Raw genomic sequence first — 10,782 nt, 5'->3', positions numbered from 1 at the left:
TCTTTGTCCCTTCAGATCTGGTCTCGAAGAAAAACTCGCAGAGTCTAAGTTTCAGGTCTCAGAAAAACTCACAGAATCGAAGTTCCAGGTCTCAGAAGTATTTAACTTTATTGTCAAGCAACAAAGTGAGATGCCAGCTCCGCATCTGAGGCTCCCTTAGCTGGGGCTCAGTTTTATACATTTTTCTTATCTCTTAAAAACACACCAAATTAATATCATTGGCTTTTTCTTATCTCTTAAAATACACCAAAGTAATATCATTGGCTGGTAATATTCACCCTAACAGTTATTTTCCATGATATCATCTACGGGGGCTCTTCTCCCACACCTCCTTCCCATGTACTCCCCGACCTTTCTGCCATAGTAATTGCAGGTGTTTCTTGTGTAAGAGAATTTTCTTAGTAAGGGTGACCAGCTTCCAGCTACTGTACATCTTTTGACTTCATTTCTCATGGGCCTTCTGCCAATTTGATGGTCAACCCTTTTCCCATTGGCCAAATGAAACATTATATCAAAACAGTCAACAATCCCCAGAGGCAAGAAGCCTTCACGTGACACCCTTAATAATGGTCTTGTTCATTTCACAGCCACCTGTTGTCTGGTGGAAAATTACCAACAAAATATGCTCAAGTAAACTTGTTTGACCCTTACAGTTACAAAGGCCAAGAGGGCCTCACAACACTTCTAGCTTTTATAGTAAGCAAACAAATTCTACAATTGTTTTCTATTGGATTGATAAAATACTCCATCAATGGTAAGTGTTGATTTGCATTGGTTCAGTGGTCTCTAGATCAGACGCTGGAGGAGCGCGGGGGCTGCGTTTGGGAACAGCTTTACGGGCACGGATAAGGTTATCGATATGGATAGTGAGTTTGATAAATTTGTCCAGACTCTTCCCCTCATCTCGGCAGGCTAATTCAGTCTGTAACTCATGAGACAGTCCCCTTCTGAAACATACTTTGAGTGTGTCATTCACCCAGTTGGTCTGTGCTGCAAGTGTACGAAAAGCCAGAGCATATTCGGCCGCCGTCTTACGTCCCTGAGTAAGTTATATGAGGCCCCCTTGCCGTCACCGGGATGATCGAACACCTCTCTGAACCTCTGTAAAAAAAAAAACTCATACGAGGGAAAAGCAGATCCATCGTCTCCCCACACTGCTGTAATCCAGTCAAGCGCTCTCCCCATAAACAATAAACAAATTAGAGCGATCTTACCGGCGTCAGTACTAAACAAGGCAGGTTGTTGATTGATGAAGAGGGAACACTGATGGATGAATCCCTTACATCTTGCTGGATCGCCGTCGAACTTTTCAGGCAGAGAGAGGCGGGGATTAGTCGTCGGCAGCCTCCCTGCCACGTGTGCAATGGCGGCGGGCGGTGGAGACACTGCGGGAGCGGTGAGCTGCAAGCCCTGGAGCGCTTTCACCAGTTCCTCCGTGAGATTAGTGAGACAGTTGAGCTGGTGCTAGAGAGCAGCCAGCTGACTGGCCTGGGCAGACATGTTGTCACACAGGTGAGAGAAAGCAGCTGGATCTGGGTTTGGCGAAGTCTTCTGTAATGAATCATCACTTAGGCTGGGATCCATTTGCATGCTTTTATTATAAACAGAGTGGTCGTACAGGCTTGGTCAAACAGGGGCAAACAGGGGTGACAGAGGCAGACAGAATCGTGGTCAAATAACAGGCAGAAGGTCAGGACAGGCAGATATCACTCACAGAACAGTAACCAGGCAGGGATCAAAGGGCTGGCAGCAAGGATCAGGAAACGGGGTCAGAGGTAGTCAGCAACAGGCAATCAAACAGGAAAATAACGCTCAGAAATGTTCACCTAGGCAAAACAAGACTTTGCGATGTACAAAGGTGTAAGACAGTCTTTTATAGTCCAGGTTATGGGTTACAGCTGGTAGTGCAATCAGTCCAAGGTATGGGCTTGTGGGAAATGTAGTGCAAGTGTGAGTGTTAGTATTCGGGTGATGGCTCCCTCCGATGGTCAGAGGAGGGAACCATGGAGTTCGTCTCTGTGACAATAACACATTATCAATTTATATTTCCAATCCATTAAAGGATTATTAGGCTGCATATATTAGGTCAGCCGGAACCGGGAACACTTCCTCTAACACCAGATGTACTCCTTACATCAGAAGAAGAATGGCATCTATGTTAATATTAGTCTCTCTCTTTATCCAGAGGTTTACCGTAGTCAACCAGATCCAGGCCGTTTTCAGGTGAGATCGAGGACCTGCACCTGGACACAACCACAACGCAGCCCTGAACTATCAGCAGAGATTGAGTCAACTAGATCATCCTTTGTGAAGGCCTCATAGACACAACAGCCAGTGGCACAGTTCCTCAACAAACCGTCCATAACGGTGTGATGAATACGATCCTCAACTGGATGGAACTGGATTAAATACTTTAAATGTTGCGATCCTATCGGACTTATGATAGTTACCTGAATCGTAACAAAGCACTTTTTGCCAGAGGAGAACTGGCCTCCCGACTAAGCCTGGTTTCTCCTAAGGTTTTTTCTCAATTTTATCACCTGTTGGAGTTTGGATTCCTTGCTGCTGTCACCTTTGGCTTGCTTAGTTGGGGACACTTGACATTTGCTATTCTGGCCATGCCAGTTATCTCTGTATGTATATTTTAGGCAACAATATAATTAAAATATTAATACTCATGCATGTGGTTCAGGCAACGCAGTCAATGATTATCTTCACTACATGTATATTTACAACCAAACAAACTAAACACCAGAATGGTATAAACCAGAACTATAAAACTTCCTTTTTTCATTTACATTTTTAAAATATTAAACATATGTGGTTCAGTCAATATGTGCATATAGTTTGCAATCATAAAACACAACTCTGTCTCATTTTGTTAAATGTCAGTTTTAATGATCAATAACAGCCATTATAAAAATATAAGCAAAAGGTACATTTACATGTATAAGAAGCTACAATAAACATTAAAGCAAACGGTTCAGTCAAACGTTCAAAGTCAACGCTCTAATAGACTACAACAGTAAAGTTAAATAGCCTAAATATATAAAGTTATGAAACTTTACTTTACCCTCAGCCAAAACGATTTTCCAGGGAACAAATTATAGATTAATGAGACCAAAGATTGCCTGTTACAAAAGATGAATTATATCTCATGTTTAACCACTACAGAGTCATCAGAGTCAGCGGCAATCATCAGAAGGACTAGCCGAGGTAAGGCTGCTCTCGGCGGTGTACATGAGCGCTGAAAGCCCAGTGATCGTCTGGATCTCACAACTCCGACAACGTCAGATCAAATTTTCAAATAGGCGCTTTCTTTATCAATAAACCACAGATTTGATCTTGGTGCTGTTGCTCTGTGTCTGCTGTTGAATTATCCAGTGGATGAGGAGCGACCCCTGATGTGATTGTGAAGCACTTACGGTGTACAGTAGTACATAGTAAAGTGCTATATAAATGCCTCATTCATTCATTAGTTATCCATTTTTTAATATGCGTTCTTGTCTGTTTTTGAAACGTCATCAGCTGCTGCCCGAGTACTGATCCAATTCAAAGTTCACATCTAGCCAAGTACAGTTCAAATCCCCGGATGTGTTCTTGATCCGACTTTTATAGAGGATGCGTCGAGAGGGGACTTGAGACAGCCAGGTATCCCAGAATGCATCTCACATCAACCAGCAACAGTTAAACTCCATGTCAAGACATAATAACATGGGGGACATTGGGGGTATTTTTCCCAAAGTCAGATGTCAGCTCCAGTCCACTACAATTTGGAGTGGTTAAGGCCGGGGTATATGTCATTTCCCATGTTCTGCTCCATCTCGCGCACAGTTGAGTGTGCAAGCCTTTCAAAGATAATTCTTTGCCTGTGAGCGCGGAAAGACAGCGCGCCATCAAGCCCCGGGTCTATTTCACTTTACGCGCCTGGACGTGTCTCACGTGCAGTCGTGTCCGTGCATCTTTCAAAGTATACTAAACCACAGATGCACGTGGATCACCGAGTTTGACACATGCGCAATAAAAACTTTTCTATACTATTACCAGACATCATGTAATTAATGGGACATTTGCTGCCTGAACACCGTTTATCCCTTCACAGTGGCGTATAGTGGATTATTGTTATTATTATGCTACTTTTATTATTAAATATCGCAATTCATTTAACCGACGCACTGCGAGCATAATAAAAGATTAGTTAGATGGTATACTCCTCATTTAAAAAAACAACTTGTTTAACCTTATAACACTCTTATCAGTCCCACTAACGGACCACTGGGTCGTTAAAGGGTTAAACTTGTTTGCTTAAAATTTTTGTGAATAATTTGCTGATGCAGGTACAAAAATATGTTTAGTAACTGCAAAAAAATATAAATAAATAAAACTTGTCGCCCATGGTGCCAACTATAGCTGGAGAGGAGAGATTTGGCTGTGGCTAACTTACACAAAAGAGATTTTTTTGTTCAGCACATAAAAATGAACTACTTATCATGATTTCACACTGTGGTGATGTGGTTTCTCCACTGCATGGATCTTCATGTGTATCTTCAGGTGACTTTTAATAGTGAAACTCTTTCCACACTGATCACACGTGTGCGGCTTCTCTCTGCTGTGGATCCTCTTGTGTGTTTTCAGAGATGATGACTTATTGAACCTCTTGTCACAGTGTAAACACTTGTAAGGTTTTTCTCCAGTGTGGATCCTCTCATGTGTTTTCAGATTTGATGACCGACTGAATCTCTTGTCACAGTGTGAACACTTGTAAGGTTTTTCTCCAGTGTGGATCTTCTCATGCCGTTTCAGAGTTGATGACTGATTGAATCTCTTGTCACAGTGTGAACACTTGTAATGTTTTTCTCCAGTGTGGATCCTCTCATGTGTTTTCAGATATGATGAATCACTGAATCTCATGCCACACTGTGAACACTTGTAAGGTTTTTCTCCAGTGTGGATCCTCTTGTGTGTTTTCAGATTTACTGACTGAGTGAATCTCTTGTCACAGTGTGAACACTTGAAAGGTTTTTCTCCAGTGTGGATCTTCTCATGTGTTTTCAGATTTACTGACTGAGTGAATCTCTTGTCACAGTGTGAACACTTGTAAGGTTTTTCTTCAGTGTGGATCATCTCATGTGTTTTCAGAGATGATGACATATTGAATCTCTTGTCACACTGTGAACACTTGTAAGGTTTTTCTCCAGTGTGGATCATCTCATGTGTTTTCAGAGATGATGACATATTGAATCTCATGCCACACTGTGAACACATGTGAGGTTTTTCTCCTGTGTGGATCCTCTCGTGTGTTTTCAGATTTACTGACTGAGTGAATCTCTTGTCACAGTGTGAACACTTGTAAGGTTTTTCTCCAGTGTGGATCTTCTCATGTGTTTTCAGAGCTGATGACTTATTGAATCTCTTGTCACACTGTGAACACTTGTAAGGTTTTTCTCCAGTGTGGATCATCTCATGTGTTTTCATATGTGCTAACTGACTGAATCTGTTGTCACAATGTGAACACTTGTAAGGTTTTTCTCCAGTGTGGATCATCTCATGTGTTTTTAGATTTGATAACTGACTAAATCTCTTGTCACACTGTGAACACTTGTAAGGTTTTTCTCCAGTGTGAATTCTCTGGTGCTGTTTTAAAGTTTTTACTGTAGTAAAAGTTCTCTCACACTCAAAGCACACATACTCTCTCACACCAGTATGAATTTTCTCATGTTTTTGTAAACTACACAGCAGTAAAAAACTCTTTCCACACACAGAACATGAATGTGGCTTCTCCTTTGTATGAACTGTCTGGTGTGACTTTAGGTCTGATGACCTAATAAATGTTTTGTCACATTGATCACATGTGAACGGTCTTTCTCCTGTGTGGATCCTCATGTGTGCTTTAAGGTTTGCTGATTGACTGAAACTCTTCCCACACTGATCACATGTGAATGGCTTCTCTCCTGTATGAACTCTCATGTGAACATCAAGACTTTGTTTGGTTGAGAAACTCTTTCCACACTGAGTGCAGGTTGTAGATTTATTTGCTCTTCTTTTCTTTAAAAATTTATTTTTAGTCTTTAAGCGACTCAAAGGTTTTTCTCCAGGTTTGTCATGATGTTTCTGCTCCACTTCACTCAGTTCTTCACTCTCCTCCTTCACTTCCATCAGCTCTGAAATGAAAGAGAAAAAAGTAATTTCATTTTCAGTAAATCAAAATAAAGAGAGAAATATGAAGTTAAAGGTCATAAAATTGAGACTTCTTGTGATAGACAACTGCTACAAAACATTACGATCATTTTGATGCATTTGCATAAATCAGTTGTATATGTCCCTGAAACTTTAACATTAATCTTCCGATCGTAAAGGACCAGCTGTCGTTCCAACGACAGAATCCAGTGGTCTGGTGAAGGTATAATGTGTGTACGTCTTTTCAGCGCTCCTGTGAAGTTCACTTAATTTTAGAATTTGGTCTCAATTTTACTTTAGCTGCTCGTTTAATCTGACTCCAATTTCAAATGTTTTTACATCAAGATTTACTGAATTCAGACAATCAGCACTGAATGGAGGTCTTCTGGCTACAGAATTTCCCAAATAGCTGCTCTGCCACCTTCCCTTAAATAATTCTTAATAATTTATAAATAATATTAAGAAAATAAAGAAAACATTGCTCTGAAATATTTTCAATCAATGACAAAATGATCTAATGTGATATTAACAGCCATATTTTGACATTTGATATTTAATTTATTTTCCTAAAACTGTGTAATTATTAAGGGCCGGTCACACTAGACTTCTCCTTCCACTGACTTCCTTTCATACACATGTGAATGTAAGACACTGGAAACACAAGATCAAGTGAAGTTTGCAGTAAAGTGGAGTAAATTGTAAGGCAAGGCAATTTTATTTGTATAGCACATTTCATACACAATGGTAATTCAAAGTGCTTTACATAAAGAAGAAGAATAAAAATAGAACATAAGGAATAGAAATAACAGTAAAAACAGAATTTTGCTATCTGGATGGATGAGCTAGGAAGTCTCAGAGAGTTTTTTGTTGTTGTTGTTGTTGTCCATCAGAGTGGATCTAAACGGATCTATCCATCAGAGCAGATCTGAATGGATCTTCCCCACACGACAGGACTGCTACCTGTTAAGGCACTTCAAACTGATACACAAAGTTTCAATCTCCCCTTTTGCCAAGACACCTCAAACTGCACCACACAGCCCTAATTCCCCCTTCCGGAGATATCTTATCTATGCAACACAGTTCAAATTTCCCCCTTTGGAAAGTGTCCTGACTGTAATCCAGAGATATCTTAACCATGCACCACAGCTCAAATTTCCCCATGGTTTGTACCAAATTTTAACCTAATTCTCCCAGCTCTTTCAACCAGACAGCAATATTTAAAATGCATTAAAAGTCAGAAAGTAAGATGATACGTAAAAGATATAAGATACATTAAAAATGAAATAAAAACAGGAAAAGGAATTTAAAAGAATAAAAAGATAATACGTATAAAATAAAATGCAAACAGTTCGGACATAGCACAGTGCTCAATCAGCAAATGCATAGGTAAAAAGATGTGTTTTGAGTCTGGATTTGAATGTGGCTACTGTTGGAGCACACCTGATCTGTTCTGGAAGCTGGTTCCAGCTGCGGCTGGCATAACAGCTAAAAGCAGACTCTCCTTGCTTTGAGTGAACCCTTGGTATTTCTAAATGACTTGATCCTGATGATCTGAGTGATCTGTTAGGTTTATATTCTATGAGCATATCTGCAATGTATTGAGGTCCTAGGCCATTGAGTGATTTATAAACAAGTAACAGTACTTTAAAATCAATTCTAAATGCAACTGGAAGCCAGTGCAAGGACCTGAGGACTGGTGTGATGTGTTCATGCTTTCGGGTTCTGCTCAGAATCCTGGCAGCAGCGTTCTGTACGAGCTGCAGCTGTCTTATGGTCTTTTTGGGAAGGCCAGTGAGGAGCCCATTACAATAATCCACCCTGCTGGTGATGAAAGCATGAACAAGTTTCTCTAAGTCTTGACTGGAGACAAAGCATCTAATTCTTGCAATATTTTTGAGATGATAATATGCTGATTTAGTTATTGTCTTTACATGGCTACTGAAACTCAGGTCTGACTCCAAAATCACACCAAGATTCCTGACTTGATTTTTAGTTGTTTGACCCCTAGAGTGAAGGTACGTGTTCACTTTGAGAACTTCATCTTTGTTTCCAAATGCAATGACTTCAGTTTTGTCTTTGTTTAACTGAAGGAAGTTTAGGCACATCCAGTTTTTAATTTCATCAATGCATTGGCACAGGGAGTCAATGGGGCTGTAGTCGTTAGGTGATAGGGCTAGGTAAATCTGGGTGTCATCTGCATAGTTGTGATATGCAATTTGGTTCTTTCTCATTATTTGGCTCAGTGGCAGCATATATAGGTTGAACAGGAGGGGTGCGAGTATTGAACCTTGAGGGACTCCGCATGTCATGGATGTCCACTCAGACTTATGGTCACCAATACTCACATAATAACCTCTCCCTTCTAAGTATGACCTGAACCATTTAAGGACCATCCCAGAAAGCCCAACCCAGTTTTCCAGCCTGTCAAGGAGAATGTGGTAATCGACAGTGTCAAACGCAGCACTGAGATCAAGAAGAACCAGCACTGATAATTTACCTGAATCTGTGTTTAGGCGAATATCATTTATTATTTTTATGAGCGCTGTCTCTGTGCTGTGATGCGGTCGGAAACCAGATTGAAAGTTGTCAAAGTATCCATTCAAGCTTAAGAACTTGTTCAGCTGATTGAAAACAACTTTTTCAATGATCTTGCCTATGAAAGGAAGATTTGAAATTGGCCTGTAGTTGCTCAATATGGTGTTATCCAGATTGCTCTTTTTCAGGAGGGGCTTAACAACTGCAGTTTTCAGGGATTTTGGAAAAGTCCCAGAGAGAAGTGAGGCGTTTACCACTTCTAGGAGATCTGCTTCTAAACAGTTAAACACGCTTTTGAAAAAAGATATGGGAAGTGTGTCAAGGGCGCAGGTTGATGTTTTAAGGTGTTGTACTGTTTCTTCCAAAATTGTACCATCAATTGCTTCGAAAACAGACATAATAGCTACTTTCTGAGGTTGTAATCTGATCTGTTTTACCCCGGTGCAGCTCAAGGATGTGCTGATCGCCTTTCTGATATTATTAATTTTCTCAGAGAAGAAGGAAGCAAACTCACAGCATTTGCTGTCTGAGAGCATTTCACTGGGGATCTGACTTGGGGGGTTTGTTAGTCTCTCTACAGTAGCAAAAAGATTGCGTGTGTTGTTTAAGTTTCTGTTTATAATATTTGAGAAGAAGGTCTGTCTAGCTTTGCCTAGTTCCACATTGAAAGCATGAAGAATATCTTTATAGATGTGATAATGGATTTCGAGTTTTGTCTTTCGCCACATGCGCTCAGCTTTTCTGCATTGTCTTTTCATATTTTGCACTGCTGTTGAGTTTCTCCACAGTGCTTTTTGTCTGCCACTTTTCTTCCTGACTTTCACAGGAGCAATGTTATCAATAACGTTCTGTACTTTTGAGTTAAAAGAATCAAGGAGAAAATCAACAGAGTCTGCAGATATGCTTGGTGTTAAAGATATAGCCTTCATAAACAGTGCACTAGTATTCTCATTTAAGCATCGCTTTTTGACCGAGACAGATCTAGCTTCAACAGTTGGAGAGATCAATATATCAAAGAAAATACAGAAATGATCAGATAGCGCTACATCCTTAATGACAATGGATGAAATGTTTAGACCCTTACTGATAATTAAATCGAGAGTGTGTCCACGATTGTGTGTGGGTCCATGTACATGCTGAGTCAGATCAAAAGTATTCAAAACTGTTAGGATTTCTTTTGACATATTGGATTCTGCATTTTCTATGTGGATGTTAAAGTCCCCAGTAATAGCAAAACAGTCAAACTCAGAGGAAATTGCTGACAACAGTTCTGTAAAGTCCTCCACAAAGGCTGGAGAGTATTTTGGAGGCCTGTAGATAACTATAAGTAGAATGCGAGGAGCACCTTTTAACACAATACCCAAGTATTCGAAAGACAAGTAATCACCAAATGACACTTGCTTGCATTGATAGACATCTTTAAATAGAGCAGCAACACCTCCACCTCTCCTAACAGCTCTGCAGACACTCATAAAAGTAAAGTTAGGAGGGGCTGTTTCATTCAGGATTGTTGAACTGCAACTGTCTTCAAGCCATTCATTTAGAAGCATAAAATCTAGGTTGTTTGTGGTTATTAAGTCATTGACTAGAAGTGATTTATTTTTAAGTGAGTGGATGTTTAAAAGTGCTAACTTAACAGTCTTACTTTCTGTCTCTACAGTAATCTTAGTTTGACGTGTAATAGGCAGCAGATTAAATGGGTTTGCCAAACGATTTGAGAAGGCTTTAGGCTTTCTATCACATAATAAAACAGAAATAGAGAAAGCAACAGGCACACTGGGTTCCCGCTTGTTCTGTAAACTTTTGATAAAGTCACTGTTATCATAGCGGGGACCCGACACACATCACTGAGAGCTGTTATCGGTTGTTTTTGATTCACCTAGAACAGATGGAGGAGGATGTGGGCCCTGGCGTTGTGGCAGGGGCCGAAAAGCTCTCGCAGGAGGAGGAGGAGGGCGAGCTGGGCCCACAGGCTTTGGTGGTTTCGGGGCTTGACGCTTTTTTGTTGATATCTGGGGGCTCGCAGCAAAAAAGTGGGAGAGTTTGGTTCCAGCATACACCAGTTCCTCC

General features: G+C 40.5%; 1 protein-coding gene across 1 annotated transcript; it reads right to left on the bottom strand.

The window, feature by feature from the left end:
- Positions 1-2,876: 2,876 nt before the first annotated feature.
- LOC125246711 (zinc finger protein 271-like) lies at positions 2,877-6,575 on the bottom strand. Its single transcript, XM_048157679.1, has one exon. It carries the CDS (start codon positions 6,154-6,156, stop codon positions 4,489-4,491), a length of 1,668 nt encoding a protein of 555 aa, XP_048013636.1. The 5' UTR covers positions 6,157-6,575; the 3' UTR covers positions 2,877-4,488.
- Between the last annotated feature and the right edge of the window lie 4,207 nt (positions 6,576-10,782).

This window comes from Megalobrama amblycephala, linkage group LG1 (genome assembly GCF_018812025.1).
Source record: "Megalobrama amblycephala isolate DHTTF-2021 linkage group LG1, ASM1881202v1, whole genome shotgun sequence".
Lineage (NCBI taxonomy): Eukaryota > Metazoa > Chordata > Actinopteri > Cypriniformes > Xenocyprididae > Megalobrama > Megalobrama amblycephala.
This window is presented reverse-complemented; position numbering and strand designations above follow the sequence as displayed.